This window comes from Panthera uncia, chromosome X (assembly GCF_023721935.1).
Source record: "Panthera uncia isolate 11264 chromosome X, Puncia_PCG_1.0, whole genome shotgun sequence".
Taxonomy (NCBI): Eukaryota; Metazoa; Chordata; class Mammalia; order Carnivora; family Felidae; genus Panthera; species Panthera uncia.
The window spans coordinates 116,489,264-116,506,552 of NC_064817.1; the positions used below are offsets into that span (position 1 = coordinate 116,489,264).

The 17,289-nt window shown below is 41.1% G+C and overlaps 1 protein-coding gene across 16 annotated transcripts in view; it reads left to right on the forward strand.

Moving 5' to 3' along the window:
* The first annotated feature begins 2,780 nt into the window (after positions 1 to 2,780).
* Positions 2,781 to 17,289, forward strand: part of FMR1 (fragile X messenger ribonucleoprotein 1) — a 51,292-nt gene continuing 36,783 nt past the window's right edge. For 7 of the 16 annotated variants that reach the window (XM_049644402.1, XM_049644400.1, XM_049644403.1 and 4 more), the window contains exons 1-3: positions 2,782 to 3,102; positions 13,117 to 13,169; positions 16,291 to 16,384. In XM_049644402.1, the coding sequence (XP_049500359.1) occupies positions 3,052 to 3,102; positions 13,117 to 13,169; positions 16,291 to 16,384 (198 nt within the window). In that variant the 5' untranslated portion in view covers positions 2,782 to 3,051. Of the gene's footprint in view, positions 3,103 to 13,116; positions 13,170 to 16,290; positions 16,385 to 17,289 lie in introns of all 16 variants that reach the window. The other 9 variants (XM_049644395.1, XM_049644397.1, XM_049644396.1 and 6 more) reach the window with 2 other exon arrangements.

Below are 17,289 nucleotides of genomic sequence, written 5' to 3' on the forward strand. Positions count from 1 at the left end.
GGATTTGCTGATGGGACTAGGTGTGTGTGAGAAAGGGACAAAATGATTTGGCTTTAGGCCTGGGAAACTAACTTGAAGAAAGGGTTGCCAGTGACTGAGAGAGAGAGAGGATATGAGAGGAGCAGGCTCACAAACAGAACTGAGTCCGTGTCTGAATTCAGCTAAGCTGTCTTGAAACGGGGCGTTTCAAGAGCTAGAGATCAGAACAGGCTGAGACGGAGTTAAGCGGGCAAGACTAAGAGCACGTACAGGAAGTGAGGCTAGGCAGGTATTCAGTCATCAAACATTTCCTAAAATCAACCACTTCGTGTCAGGAATACAAAGAAAACTAAGACATCTTCCCTTCCTGGAAGGAACTCACAGTCCGGTGAGGGAAACTGAAATACAAATAAGTGATCATAGTACATCAAGCATCCCAGGAGAGGTATTTCAACATTTACCGAATGCCTGCAATGTGCCAAGCAGTGTGGTGAGGAAGCAGGAGATATGTACAAAGTTCTGCGAGAGCACAGACACACACAAATTCTTGCAAAGGTTCGTACACACATTCACAAGGGTTTTCACCACAGTGTGACAGCAGGGAGTCGGCAGTAACCAAGATGCCCGGCACTAGGGAGATGTATCAGTAAAATCTATGGAATACTCAGCAGCAGGAAGAAGCAAAAAACTAGGTGTACACACAGCAATGTGGATATAATTCGAGAACACAGGGTTGAGCGAAAGCAGTGAGAAAAACATTTCCAGTCCAATACCATCTCTGTAAATGTAAAAGCATACACAAAACACTGCAGGTCTTAAACTATCAAGGAACTATACCAACACATTGCAGTTGGTATCTAGAGGAAGAATGAAAGTGGGTATTAAGATGAGGGAAAATAATAATATAAAATAATGTAAATGGGACAGGGGCCTGGCAGGGACTGATGATGATAATGTGCTGCGAATTGAGGAGCAAAGTTAACTGAATTCCCTGCACCTGAGGTAAAATAACTGGCTAATAGGAATCCATCTGAAAACCCTAAGGAGAAGGGTGGTTCTGGAAAAGCAGAAGCGTGTGAGTAGAGACATGGAGGCATGAAAGTGAATCACAGGTTCAGGGAACAGCACCAGGTTTAGCATGGCTGGTAGAGGTTGTGAAGAGCCGGTAGCATTTGAAACTCCTGGGTGAACTGAATAACACCCTACACGTGCAGGGTATGACCATTCTAATCAATCTGTCCCCTTTCACTACATCGGGGTGAAAGAGCATATGCTCTGCCCCCGTCCAGCCGTCCTGCGGTCTTCACATCTTGTGACTATTCCAATGGGTCACTCCTGTGTACTGTGGCCTCAAGGAATGTGGCCCTTGATCCGCTGCTGTAAAACTGGAGCTCCACCCCAGTGACACTGCTGCTCTGGCTAGGAGTGGGGTGCGAAGGGAACCGGAGGCCCAGGCGTGCCTCTAATTCTGGGGCATCTGCCTGGGGTCCGTTCACCCCACCTCCACCAGCTCAGGGCTGCCAGTTAACTCTCTCTGGTCACATTCTAGCTGGAGTCATTTCCCAGCTCTGACTACCCCTCCCCGACCCCAGACTGGGTCCTGTCCCACTATTCTAGGGGTATCTAGTTCTTCATAGCCCTTATCACAGTTGCAACTCGACATTTACTTTTCTGATAATTTAGTTATGTCCACCTATGCCTCTGGATTCCCAGTTAAATGCTGGCAATCTTTTTTTGTTTTTCTCTTCACCAATTTCTCACTAGTACTTATCACAATGCCCGGTATGTGGTAGGGGCTCAATAAACTTCTCAGTTGGATAAAAGCCTTCCAAAAGAAACCTAGGTCAAAGTGGATACAAGGACAGTGCAGAAACAGAAATGAGAAAAAGCTGGGGTTTGTTGTACTGTGGGGGGGGGCGGGTAAAAGGGGAGAGCTGCAAGGAAACAGGTGCGCTGTCCCTGGTAGACAGGTCACCTGACTGCTGTACAAACGCCCACCCCGCCGCCCTGTACAGGGTGGGTATACAGTAGGGGCAAAATAATAGGAAAATAAACTGTAAAGGAATTAACAAGTGCTTAAGACATTCTTTTTTTTTTTTCTTTTTTAAACGTATGTCAAGTAAAAGTATGAAAGTGAATTGACGGAAGGGAAGCACGTGGGTCAGTGCCGGGTCTGAGGGAGGGCTAACATTTGCAGAGGTCCTGACACAATCCGCTGTGTCTCAGAGGACACAGGATGTCTCCACAGGACAGACCAAAATCTCTTGGGGGAGGGGGCGGCGTTATTCTCACCTTGCGCCTCTAAGGGCCACACAAGCCTGGGTCACCGTGGTTGCCACTGTAACTAGTTCAAAGTCGTCTTCGATCTAATTCTTCACCTTTAAGCTTGACCCGTACTCCACCTCCAGCTCAATTAGACTGTGCCCCACTTAAAAAAAAAAAAAAAAAGCCTCCAACCCAAGCCAGCCGAGACTTCGAATAAGTGAATACACTTGATCACTACAGGAGGATCTTTCCCACGCCTCCACCTGACCCTCTACAGGAATAGGCGCTCTGGCCCTCGCAAGGCGCCACGAAGCGGCGCGACCTCAGCCCGCGGTGCGACCTGTCACCGCCCTTCCCGCCTTCCCGCCTCCAACGAGCCCGCGCACGCCTAGCCCGCGCGCAGTACGTGTGGCCCGGCCCCCAGCCTGTTTCCAAGCAGCGCGCATGCGCGCGCTCCTGGGCCCGCGGGGAGAAAGAGGGCGGGGCCGAGGGGGGCCAAGCCCGCGGGGGGAGGGGCGGTGTCGGTCACGTGACGCTGTTTCACTGTTTACACGCGGAGCGGCCGGAGCTTTCGGCCTCAGTCAGGCGCTCGGCTCCGTTTCGGTTTCACTTCCGGTGAGGGGCCGCCTCCGAGCGGGCGGTGAGCCGACGGCGAGCGCGGGTGGCGGCGGTGACGGCGGCGCCGCTGCCGGGGGGCGTGCGGGAGCGCGGCGGCGGCGGCGGCGGCGGCGGCGGCGGCTGGGCCTCTTGCGCCCGCAGCCCACCTCTCGGGGGCGGGCTCCCGGCGCGAGCAGGGCTTTCGAGAAGATGGAGGAGCTGGTGGTGGAAGTGCGGGGCTCCAATGGCGCTTTCTACAAGGTACTTGGCTTCAGGGCAGGCCCCATCTTCGTCCTTCTTTCCCTCCCTTTTCTTCTCGGCCTCGGCGGGAGGCAGGCCTGGGGCCCTCTTCCCGAGCGCGGCGCCCGGGGGTCACGGTGCGCTCGTTGGGATGTTTGGGAGAGAAGAACCGGACTAGGGGCCTGTAGGAAGCCCCTCGAGCCCCGCTGCCTCTCCTATAAGAGGCCCCGGCGCCTATCGGAATGAGAGCGGGCAAGGAGAAGAGCGTGTCCTCTCGGGGGCCGAGGGAGAGCTGGGGATGGGCCAGGGCCGGCGGCAGGTACAAGATCCCGGCGGGAAGGGCCGGTATCCGCGCGAAGTGACGGCGACGGCTTATTTCCCTTTCCTAAATCTCCTCTCACCGTGGGATCCGGGCCTGACGTGTGGGTAGTTGCTGAGTAGCTGGGGGCGCTTCCGTCGAGCCGCCTCCTGCCTCTCACTGAGGGTTTGAGATCTCTTTTGGCTTGTCTTTTCCGGTGGTCCAGCGTTGGGACTTCGGAGAGCTCCACTGTTCTGGGCAAGGGGTGTGAAGAAAGAGGAGTAAGAAGCTGTAGTCGGTACCGAATCACAATGGCAACTGATTTTTAGTGGCCTCGCTTTGTGGATTTCAGAAGAGATTTTTGAGATCCAAAAGTTTCAGGAAGACCCTGACATATCCGAGTAATGCATTAGAGAAGTTTGTAATCTTGAATATTGGCGGCCCCCTCCCTTGTTATAAATGCGGCCAGATTCAGGAATACAGATGCTTCAGCGTCTGAAAACATTATTAGCAACTCTGCTACTTAAGGAAACAATTTTTAACCCTCCAAAGGCCTGAATATATGCCATGAAACTTCAGGAAATTAACTGAGAGTACATTATTACTAGAGAATTTCAATTCGCGAATAGAAATAATTGTTTTGTGCTCCAAATACTTGACTATCTTTTCTCAATGTGTAATGTTGCAGTGGACAGTATTGTTGAGGTTTTAAATAGGCATGCATAGTAGTAATGTGGGGTTTTCTCTTTTAAGTTACATCATTGCAGATCTAATATCTTACATTTTCAAAAGGAGGATTTAAAACATTCTTAATGTATCAGTAGGGCATCTGTTGGTAGTAGTCACTGTAGATCTATAAATTCTTGTTTTCTCTTGAATGTTTCTCTATAACTCCTATAAGTAAAATTCCACTTTAGTATTTTGGCAATAGAAGGTACATATGGAAGGAAGTGTGGAAATTAGCTATTGTCATTGTCCAACACATTTCTTAAATTTATTATAGCATAACTGAAACATTTCAGAGAAGACTCAGTTGTCTATGGGAAAATTAACAAGTGACTTCATACGTGTGTATTTACCAATTCTGTGGAGATATTTGGGATCAACGTATTTCATAAGTGCATAAAGTATGTAGACACTTTTAGCCAAAAGATAAAGCCCAACTATGAAAGGAAAGGAAAAACCCAACATTTATATTGTTAGTCTCACCAATATAAAATTGTTTATGTTGACTCTGTAGTCAAAATGTTGGTCTGCATTTATTTTAGTGATCCATAATAATTTCTGCTAGTTAGTGTGGAATCAGTCTGGTTCCTAGATGGGTAGTTTTGCTCACCAGATTTGTGGTGCCGACTGTAGTCAATATAAGCCAGGGGTTAATGGTTGGGCAGTGTTCTAATAGATCTCTGATATTAGCTTAGATTGGACACCACTCTTTACCGTCTTTCAGTGGAGTTTGCCTGCTATGAGAAGGCAAGTAGCACATCCTGGTCTTGAAGGATTTATTGTTCCCTTCCAGCAACCTATCATTTGCTGCGGTGATTTTGCTTGCAAGCTGATTGGACTATAATAAGAAATGCCCTCTATCTTTGCTCTTAATCCTCCGTTTTAGTTGTGTGTTTTGTTTTTTTTTTTAACGAATTTGCTTAATATGAAGGTAAATAAAAAGAATGGATTGTCCCTTAGTTTCTTGAAGGGAAATGTGAAACATCAAATACGTGTAGAGAAATTGCTATTACGTTTACTTAAAGTTTATTTTTAAGAAAACTTCAAATGGTCTGTGCTGGTACAAAAATAGTTTCTATAATGAAGAGGTTTAACTTTTCATAGGACTCAAAATATTGTCAAGAATTGTAAAGCAAAAAGTAAATCGAATTGCTTGTCCAGTGAGATGGACAGAAAAGATGGGAAATAAAAGACCAATAAAAAATGAACTATTACGGAGAAACGTTACATTTATGAAAAAGATAGGAACCTGGTTCATCAAGAAAAGCCTTTAAAAACTGAACAACTCCAACAACTTCAGTATAAGTGAATTCACACTTCTGTTTGCCTAACACAACCACCATATTGCAAGGGATGATTCTCTATCTTCTGAGCACATGGTCCAAGTTTACAATATAAACTGGATAGAGTATAGCTGCAAATATTTGGATTCTTTTCTCTGCAAAACAACTAAAGTTCAAGATTCAGAATTAACAGAATCATGAAACCGAAACTCTAAGATTGGAGAATTCATTTCTATTTTTCCCTCTAGTGTTTATTCTTAAGAACTTGAAAGTTACATTTAGTAGTTGTCAGAGCCACTACTTTTATGCTTACTTATTCCTTTGACTTGGAAAAAGTCTCATGTACAACTTAGAGTCTTATGTTATTTAAGACATGAGGACACATGAACAAATGTCACAAAATCTTTCCAAAGCATCTCCTAAACAAATAATTTTGAAATAGGTTCTTTATTCTAGGGGCATCTACCTAAAATAGTGTAGTGGTGGCTTTTGTTTTGTTTTGATGTTAAGGGTTTCTTTGTGGGGGGGGGGGGATGAGAGTTCTAATGTATTGAGAATATAGAACGTATGTCATTCTGATATGAATGTACTAGTATATCCTAAAGTTCTTAGGTTTTGGGTACTAGTATGAATATTACTAAAGATGGACAAATCATGTGTTCGAAACATAAGATAGTTTTCTGAAACTATAGTGACATCTGATTCAATATTGTAATACGGTGTGAATATGCTAAATTGTATTCTTATTTTTAGATTTTAATTTAATACATCTTATGTTTTTAAGTTTGGTATCTGAGGACAGACTTTAATGTGGTAAGTAATACTGTTGAACTAGCAGCTATCTTATGACAAAATGTACAATCAGGAAGAGGTATTTTTAATGAAGACATTAGTGGCCCAACATGTCATGTTAGCTACATACATAGCCTGCTAGAAATCAGTGTTTTACTACAAATAAACTTGCAGAAGGCATTATTCATGTTTATTCTGAAGTCTCTACATCTAACTTTGCATTATAGGTGTTCTATACTTCAAGGAAGTGGGTTTTTCAGGTCAACCACATTTTTTTTCTTCCCCGAGTCTAGCCTTTTTAGGGTTTGATGTCTTTGTGGAAGCACCATTTTTCCCCTTTCGAAGTGTGCATTTTCCAACTTCATGCTCACACATTCTAGAAACCTCCAAATTATTAAATACAAAACTCAGTAGTATAATAATTGGGTTTCTGGTTCCTGTCCACTGTGGGAATGTGTTTTCTGAGATGGCTGTGATCATGATCATGACTGTTGAGAGGTACTGAGAGCTTTCTAGGTGCCAGGCACTATTCTAGACACTTTACATCTGTGAATAATTTATTTAATCCTCTCCCACAATCCTGAGGTGCTATTGTTATTCCCATTTTGTAGATGAGGACAGAGATGTACAAAGAGGTTAGGTAAGTGATTTACTACTGAGCCTCATAGCTAGTAAGAGTTCTCAGGTTCGTGATCTGAGATCAGATAGCATCATTTCTGAAATGATGAAATTTAGCTTGAAGAAATGAACTGGACTTGATTTCCTGCCCTTTTTAAAATTTCATTATAACCTTCCGATTGTATCTTGTTAGTGTAACACCTCCTTAGTACCATTGTAAGAGTTGCAAGGTGATGTTACCACTTTTTACTGTTCATACAAAGATGCCATGACATATGCAGAAGCTGATATATGATATCATGACATATGATACAGCTTCTGTATCAGCTTTTTATTAAATTACCTCTTGCATCTTGATATTTTACTATGTAATTCTTCCTGTGAATTCCTACTAAGGAAAGAGAAAGTTGGAAATCTTTGATCTCACTATGAAATTGCTTTTGTCGTATGGAGCATATAAGAACTGAAGCATTAAAAAGTTTGAATACATACGCACACAGGAAAGTTAATACTATTCTCTCTACCTGTGTGCTATCTTAGAGTCAAGATGAATCAGAAAGCGTGCATTTTTCTCAGAATTTGTGGTAAGTGCCCAAGTAAAGTCAAGTAATCCTGGACATGTGCTGTGGTTGGAGAAGGGTTGTTGATGAGGTTAATTGTGCTTTTCCCTTTCTGTTCATTCCTTTATGTTGTTAGGGCCCACATTCAAAGGGTGACAAAATGATAACCCCACTCTATATGTGAAGCCTTGGGTTTGAATTCTATATCCCTATGCTCTGGTCCTGTGGGCTTTCTTTAGGAGGGACATTTTGCCGTGCTCTACATTTTCTCTAACGAGAATTACCATCGCACTACATGTGTTGTCTTCAGTGATGGTGTAGTAGCTGTCTTCTGTGGGGGTCAGGGGCTAGCACTGAAGTACATACAGGTTGTCTATATGATAACCACTCTTCTGACTAGTGACTAGTGAGTTTACCAAGCGAAGACGTGTGAGTTGGAAGGTAAGAGTTCACCCAAATAGGGATGGACTTCTTAGCTTCATCAGTCCTGGTAGTGTAATGTTTGAATTGTCATTGCACACTTTTGGTAAGTATGATTTCTGTTACTGCTTCTTTGATCTAGTTGCCAGTTAAGTTGGGGATCCCATAATGACTTTTTGATTTCTTGTTTCTTCTCCTGATGAGGAGCCTGTGTCTGTCTTTAGCACTGCACTTTAGCATCTTTCTCAAACCCTAAAGGTTTTCATTACATCTTGTCTTCTCAGAGTCTAAATAACCTTTCAGTATTTAGTATCTTTGAGGAAATAGTCTTTTCTTTCTGTATCCCAATTTTTAAATCTTTTTTCTTTAGTGTGCTTTTGTTGAGATGTAACTTTCTGAACTGCAAGAGTATTTATGGTTCTGCATCTTTTTTTTAAATTTTTTTTAACGTTTTATTTATTATTTTTTTTTGAGAGGGCATGAGCAGGGGAGGGGCAGAGAGAGAGGGAGACACAGAATTCAAAGCAAGCTCTAGGCTCCGAGCTGTCAGCACAGAGCCCGACGTGGGGCTTGAACCCACAAACCGTGAGATCATGACCAGAGCCGAAGTCGGACGCTTAACCGACTGAGCTACCCAGGCGCCCCTGTGGTTCTGCATCTTTCATAAAATACACCCCTCTCTGCTTTACCTCTCATTTATTTAGTGCCAACTGTCCAGGCAGGCATTGTGGTAGGCACTAGACATGTGCGATTTCATTACAACACCCTTATAAGGCAGATCCAGTTCCCCTGTATCCATTTGTTACTAGCAGTTGAGGAGTCTGAGGCACAGAGACCACTTGGAGACTTTCACAGCTTATCTGGTAGAACCAAAATTTGGAGCCTAGGTCTCCTTCACAGCAAAACTTTTTTTAAAATTTTTTTTTTTATGTTTTATTTAATTTTGAGAGAGAGAGAGAACACACAGGAGGGACAGAGAGAGAGAGAGGGAGACACAGAATCCGAAGCAGGCTCCAGGCTCCAAGCTGTCAGCACAGAGCCCGATGCGGGGCTCGAACTCGTGAGCTGTGACTGTGAGATCATTGAGCCGAAGTCGGATGCGCAACCCACTGAGCTACCCAGGCGCGCCCCCTTCACGGCAAAACTCTTAACCACTAAGTTTCCTGAGTCCCGTAAGAGCCCTGGCTCTCAGTACAGTGCAGCTCCCTTTGTGCATTCTATTCAAACCCCTTCCGTCTGTCGTCTTTGTAACCTCAGGGATCCCCCTGAACGTATCTTCTCCCCTGATACCAACTTTGTTTGGTGTAGATAGGTGGGGATTACTAGTTTTCCAGGTTGGTGGTGGGTAGGGTGGTAATGCTCCGGACGTGTCCACGGAACGAGGGTGTATGAGTGTTGGGGTAAGGGAAGGGTGGCCAAAAGAACGGTTACTGGAGAATGTTGAGCCGCAGGAAGATGGGACCCTGGTTGGACGTGAACAGGTTAGTAAAAGGCCTCAGAAGTCAAGGAGATGTTTCTCCTGGGTGTGAGAGCAGGCCAGATGCAACCAATAGTTTCTTCTATTCAGCTTGTTACAGCAGCAACAAGAAGGTATTCCGTGCCTTCTGTATTTACTTAATATGCAAACAATGACTAAAAATGACTGATTTTGGAATAATCCTACAAACATCCACATACAAATAAGCCTCATTAACTAGAAAGCCAAGGGCTAGTAGGCTGTGATGATTATTCAAATCATTTCTGACACTCTACATCCAGAATTGCTTTCAAAGCCTTTGAAAGCTTTTGGTTGTTAATAGTCACATCAGTTGCAGATCTTCCTGCTTTGAGGGAACGTTTGATTTTTAGGAACTAGGCACATGTGGTGAATGAGTATGATTAAACTGTGCAATAACTTTTTGGCAAAGAGAAAAATAAAAATAACAGCAATAAAGCAATGAGACTGACCTTTAGAGTCAGTAAGGTGGATTTGAAAACAGTCCCCAACATTTGTAAAAAAATGCTTTTAAATCAGTGCCATCCAGTGGAATTTTCTGCGATGTCGGAACTGATGTCTACCTGTGCTGCTCACTACAACAGACACTAAGGCATGTGTGGCAATTGAGCATTTGAAATGTGGCAAGTATGACTGGAAGACTGATTTTTTATTTTATTTAATTGTAATTAATTTAAATATAAATAGTCACATATGGCCTGTGGCTGCTATGGTAGACAGCATAGTTTTAGAATAGAGCAATGGTATTGGAAAGATGCCTAATTAAGTGAGAACAGTTTTTCATTCAGCTGTAACAAGGTTCTCTTGCCTGACTAAAGGACTTAACATTTTCTGCATAGTATACAGTAAGGAACTAATGTTAATTACTGCTGCGGCGACATGCAAACATAAAACTTGAGACAAGAATGAAAACAGAAGCAGGACACCTGGGTGGCTCAGTCAGTTGAATGTCTGAGTCTTTTTTCTTTTTGTAAGTTTATTTATTTGAGAGAATGAGCGAGCAGGAGAGGAGCAGAGAAAGGGAAAGAGGAATCCCAAGCAGGCCCCGTGCTGTCTGCGCAGAGCCGGAATCGGGGCTTGATCCCACGAACCACAGGATCATGACCTGAAACGAAATCAGTAGTCATAGGCTTAACTGACTGAGCCACCCAGGTGCCTGGAGCGTCCGACTCCTACTTTCGGCTCAGCTTATGATCCCAGGGTCATGGAATTGAGCCCCATATCGGGCTCCGCATGGAGCATCGAGCCTGTTTAAGAATCTCTTACTGTCCCTTTGCCCCTCTCCCCCAGCTCATGTGTGCTCATGCTCGCTTGCACATTCTGTCACAAATAAAAAAAACATTTTTTGTAAATGAAAACAAATCATGCCCCTTCTTGGTGAATAAGGGATCACCTCGTAATAAGAATCTTGATTTGAGTCTTTGATGGATTCCCTCCCCTCAAAAGTGGATTGTATTGACTATCAGGTAAAGAGAAAGCAGGAATGGGGGGGGGGTCTGCTATTCCCATTCTAAACTAAAACATCATGGTTAGTATTAAACTAGAGTTTTCAAAAGATGCTGTAGAAAGTGCTCATGATTTAAATATAGCTGAGGAAACATGATGGGAAGAAAATATGGATTCCTCCCCACCTTTAAATCAGCATCTATAGAAATATATGTGCATGCTGAATTTAGAAATAATAACTTAGCCATGTTGGGTATAGCAGAACACTTGGATTCCATTTTATAGTCCCTTTTGATCTTATAAGGGAACTTTTTTTTAGCATAGCTTCGCTTTTATTCTTTTCAACATAATTGCAGAAGACTGGTGTCTCTGTTTATGTAGCTTCCATATAAAAGTTTTTTAGGGCCCTGCTTCACCTGCCATTGTTTTTCTTAAGAGCAACTAATTGATACTTGACTGATACATTTTAATTTTGTATCTGGAGAAGTGTAAGTTTTTGATTAAGCCTTTAGCTTCAAGCCTTGGAAGACTTTTACCAAGACATTTGCCTTGGATCACTTGTTTGTTTATAGTTTTAGGTCTTACATTTTGGTCTCATACATTTTTAGTTTTTTGTATGTGGTCTAAGAGTCAAAAACTTCTTGTTCTGCACATGGATATCCAGTTGTCCTGGCAGCGTTTGTTGAAAACGCTATTCTTTTTCCCTATTAAGTTGTGTTTGCTTCCATGTCCACAGAGGATTTCTTTCTATCACACCCCACGCTGTTTCTCCAGCTCAGAGTCTTTGTTCCTATTTTCCGTTAGGCCTGGCATGCTTCTTCCATCTTCCGCTCCCTTTTGTGTTGCGGAGTCTTCCTCAGTCTTCCAAGTTTGATAAGAAAACTCACCTTTACTTTGTCTTCCCTGATGAACACAACACACACACACACACACACACACACACACACACACACACAATCTTTTCTCTATGGGTAGGATAGGAACACCTTGGGCAATGATCCATTTCATTGAGTTCTTAGTAGGTCCTCTGAAGTCTGAGAGTAAATAAAGTAAGACCTTAGGAAGCTTACCGTTAGTGGGGAGACGAGCAATAGTAATATAGTGGGGTGAGTTTATAGTAGGGGTGAGCATAGGATATGCTGTAAGAATGCAAGGACGGAATGTAACCTAGTCTGGGTTTGCGCATAAGCGGTGGCATCTGAACCAAGACCTAAGAGACTAATAGAGGTAGCTAGATGAAAAGAGGGGAAGGACAGTGGGTAAGAAGGAACAGCATTTACTGAGAAGCCCAACTAGTTTCGCACTGCTGGATCCACAGCCTCCAGGGATGTGAAAGATGAAGCTTGGAGAGGTGAGGGGTGGGGCCAGGTCACGCAGGGCCTTTTACAGCCAAAAAAGGAGTTTGGCCATAATCCCACAGGCAGGGAGAAAGCATGGAAGGAGAGAAACGTGTACAGAACAAATTTGAGTAAGAAGCTTAAATCTCTCAAGCCATTATAAAATGAATTAAGATATAAAGCCCCTTTGGGTTTCTTTATGCTTTATCCTACTCCTCTAATGGTCAAAACAAAAACAAAAACCTTTCCTGCACCTATTAAAAACTTAATTTTATAGAATTACGGACAGCATGCTGCTTAAAGAATTCTTGATAATTAGTTAGCTATTACTTTAGTTATGTCATTTTATAGAATTAAAGAACAGGCATGCTGATTAAAGAATTCTTGATAATTAGTTAGCTATTACTTTTGTTATGTCTTTCTGCAGATTACTAGCAATTGTGTCATCAGATTTAAAAGATTTAAACCTCTACTTTATATTACTGTGTTTCCCTCCAAGTGCCTATGAGATTGAGAATTTAATTAAACTCTGGTAATTGGACTTTTTAGTGGCATTAGCAGCATATTGCCGTTCAGGAAAATTTAGTGTGCTTGTATATACCTAGATTTGAGATTATACTTAGTCATTTGCTATTGTAGTCTCCTAAAATTGTATTAAAGAGAAGAAGATAGGTTACAAGAGATCTATACTGGCTGGCATGTGGTGCTGGATCAAATTTCTTAGTTTTCAATAATTTTAGCCTGAAGTGCACCTCGAGGTACGTACTCAGTACCTGCATTGTAATTTCCAATTACTTCACTCCTTAGATGCTGACCTCTGGAAGAAGCAGTTTTGTTTTCATGTTTTGTTTTAACTAATCCATATTCCTAGGACCTAGCACATAGTAGGTGGCCAACTAATAGATGTGATCCATGAATGAGTCATCCTCACAAACTGAAGCTTTCATTTGAAGCTCCATTTTATTCTTAAACAGAAAATGTTTGGTGTCTCTATAAAATTTAACTAAAAACAAATGATCTTTAAGCTTATAAGTTAATGTAACTGGTGTCTTTCTTACAGGCTTTTGTAAAGGATGTTCATGAAGATTCAATAACAGTTGCATTTGAAAACAAGTAAGTGTCTTATTTCAAGGTTCAGGTTCCTTAATATTTCATACTAATTATTCTTTTTGCTCCTCATTTTAAAAAATTTGAGTCTAGTTTGAGTGTTTTTCAGGAATGGATCTTCATGTTACTCACCAGGAAGATCCTGAACAACTCAATATTAAAACCAATGGAATGACTGTTCCTGCTGTTAACCTCAAAGATCCCTTTTGTTTAACCTTGATCCCTACATCCCGGTCCCCTTGAATGTAAGGAAAGAAACCAGATTCTTCTGTATTAGTAACTTTGAGTTTGGATAGAAATATTTGTGATTGTTACAACATGAAAATGGATTCATGGGTATTGGTAAAATTGATGAGGGTTTTATAAAGTTAAATGTAAAATCGATGGTCTAATTGTCTAGTATATGTTATGAGGAATAATCATGTTTACTCATGAACTTATATCTGTTTCATTTATAATCAATAATAGCAGTGACCAATCTTTTCTGCTAGAAGAGTAAACAGAAATACTTAGGGGCCTAGGAACATTAGCTATACGAAGGTAACTGTGGTATAGATGTTGGCATTTTATAGGAAGAGACAAGTCTCTTGACTGAGTTTTTTTTTAATACTAATAAAGGGTATTTTCAGAGTAGCCATTCAAGATTCTAAAGTACATATGAACTCTGTAGCCAGAGTGTAGATGTGGTCATGATTTTAGGATTATGTTGAACTCTGAAGAATGGTCCACAATTACAACATTTTGGCTTCTGTGTGCCAAGAGAATTGATAGCATCTCAAAAGCAGTTTGTAGATCCATAGAGAAAAAAGATGAGTGGTTGCTTAGGGCTGGAGGGGATGGGGAGTCCTAACTAAAGGGCATGGGATTACCTTTTGACGTGAAGAAAATACTGTAATATTGACTGGTAATGGTTGCACATACATGTGAATATACTGAAAACCGTTGAATTGTACATACACTTAAGTGGATGGATAATTTGGTATGTGAGTTATATCGGTAAATCTGTTAAAATGTATCTGACCCAGACATACTGCAATTTTATCGTTAGCAGATTCTTTGAGCTACCAACAGGACAAAGTAGTAGTAGTCTCAGATGCCTGCAACACATTTAGGGGGACAGGGATAAAAGGATTTAGAATATTGAACCCTATTCTCAGCTCTAGACACTAACCTCAGTCCAGAATATAAATTTGAATAACAGAGTAACTTTTTCTGAAGGCATAGAGCCAAAAGCTCCAGAATTTGCCTCTGCTGCTTCAAGTATCCATGGATTTGCATGGTTATACACTAGACAGCAGCATCACACTTTTAACAGAAGAATCTTTGATAACATGAGAGTAATTTTTTTGTAATTATACTCTTATCTGCTTGCTCCAATCACTAGACAAACACTGTTTCCCATAAAGGAAGAGTTATCTTTATTTGCCACTCTTTTAATTTCTCCTGTAGTCTTTAATCTAAGTGTTAAACAAACACTCGTTTCCTCTCTGCATTCAAGAATGTGTCTGGTTAATGCACTGTCTTATTAGATCAGTTCTCTTTTGTTTTTAATCAGATTTCTATTATAAATCTAAAATTACTCTACATTTGGACCTCCTTATTTTCTTCTATACTATATAGCTGCATAAAAGTTTTTCTTCAAACTGTCATTCTGGGGATTTGAAATAAATCAGCTGTATTCTTTGTGTTCGTGGAATATGTTTGAGATTCACCGCTGGGTTTGAGCACATCACTAGGGTTTGATAGGTCCCTACCAAAGTAGTCTCTGCCCATCCTTGGGTGTTTCCTTTTTGTTTTTCTGTTTAAGAAAAACTAATGTTTTATAGAACTTCAGACTATATCTACTCTTTCTTTTCCTTTCAATCATAAAGAAAGTCCTATTGCCATAATACCAGCTTATTTTAGATGTTATGTTTTTACTTTCCGTATTTCACATTTTTGGATAAAGAATTTGAATTTTTATCTCGGTACATTTAGGATTTAAGATAATTCTTCCTTCTTTGGAACCAAGAAAACTATATTTTGTATTATATGTTTTTGAAAACACACTTAGCAATGAATTTGTGACATGTTAAAAATCATTAATTTTCAGTATATATAAAAAGGCTTTTCTGAAGTAAAGACAGCGTTTTCTAAAGTGTCATAATTTTCAAATGTGTATAATTCAGAGAAAGGGTTCAGTCTAATATAGACCTAATCAGATTTCCATAAATTCTAACTTAATTACCTACCCTCCTATCTTCTATATGGCTCTTCTTTTTTTTTTTTTTTTTTTTTTAATTAGCACTTTTCTCAGTAGGATTTTACTAAGAAAGCTTAACAACAACAACAAAAAAACCAGAAATGACTGCAGCAGTTGAATCCCTCCAGTGTTTCTGCAAAGTTTGTCTTTTAATATTTTATATCATTTTGGATATAAAAGAATAACCTGGTGTTTTTCCAAATTGTTCCATATCATCTTAAATTTAAAGACATAGGCAAGTTACCAAACTCCTGTAGGCTGTCTTCATCGGGTTTCTGTGGTTTAGCAGACCTTACCAGGCCATGCTGATCAGCAGCCAGCTATCCATGGCAAGAATTGACCACCTCGTGGGATCTAAAATTTAAAGGGGGAAAAGTGAGTTGTGAATTGCTAATGTGCTGACTGCCCCATTTTGCTTGGGAATTAGAGGGCATTTAGGACCAGTTCCTGTGGTCCTTAGAATGTGGTTAAAATTCGTTTGCAAGTAGAAGTATGGTGATGATGTTATTAACACTTACGTATACTAACATTTAATTTAAGCATCAAAAGAAATTGCTGTTGTGGCCTTGCATTTAGCACTCTTAGAGGTTGAAATTACTGGAAGAAAGACTTGTTTGGAAAATTGTAATGTTGATCTGTTGTGTTTAGAGGAGTATTCCAAGTAGAACTACGAGGCTGCTGTGCTGCATGCAGACTTTGTTGAAATGTCTCTGCGTTGCCATTAGGCCCTACTCAGCAAAATACTGACTATTTTAAAAGCATTTGCTTCTTTACACTAGAAAAACGGAGGTTCACGTTTGGCCGAGAGTTGATGGCAGTGTGATGGTCATTGTTTCCATTAAACCAGAAAGCGTGTAAAATAATTATGTGTTTGCTTATTTGCAGCTGGCAGCCAGAGAGGCAGATTCCATTCCATGATGTGAGATTCCCACCACCCGCAGGTTATAATAAAGATATAAATGAAAGTGACGAAGTTGAGGTAAGTTTCCCCTGCCTTTGAGGAGTGGGAGCGTTTAATTTGCCGGAGCCTTTTGCACCCCTTCTCTTTAACACTGTTTAAAACTACCTTGAAAATTACAGCTGCGATGGACATGTGCTTTTGACAGCCGAGTTGAAACACTATGTGCTGCTTAACTGGCTGCTTGAGCAGCATTCGGGGCGCATCTTTAGAAGTCACCACTAATTTCCTTTGCCTGCTGGTACTTCTTTTGTCCCTTCCTTCAATCTCTGAATCTTTATTAAAATAATACATTGTTAGCTGACAACTTTGTCTCCATTTTAAGCAAAATGGATTAGGAAAATTAGTAGTACAAAGGAAAAAAAGTCATGCCTTGCCTTGTAGTAGAGCAGCATTCTAGAATTTAAGTAGCAGCGAATCCTCCCAGTATATTATTAAAAGCCCATCTATGAGTTTTAGTATAAACACATATAGGGAAAAAATCTTTTCACTGAGCATGCTGTGAACCTTGTGTTCATGTGCCATTCATGTCTTTGACTAAAATGTGCTCTAGAGATATACCACGTTAACAAAAACATTGTGTTTATAATTTCTCTAGCCACTGAAAATGCTTTTGGGACTTAACAGCACTTGGAGTCTGCTTTATGTTGTAGTTAGTCTGTGTTGTTTCCTTCCTCCCTCTCACACCATTTTAAGCTGCTTCTCTTCGTTCTCCACCATGCCTTGTTAATACTTGCAACTTCGTGAATATTTGTGGTATGAAGGCAGCGGCTAAATAGACATTTATATACAGGTAAGGTAAAGTGTACTAGGTCCTTGAATTCTTATTTCCTGTGCCAGGTACAGGTGGTACACGAAAACTGAAGAGTCTCCTGCCTTTGAGGTTGCATTCTAGTCAGAGTAGCTAATAATTATGGCAGATTAAG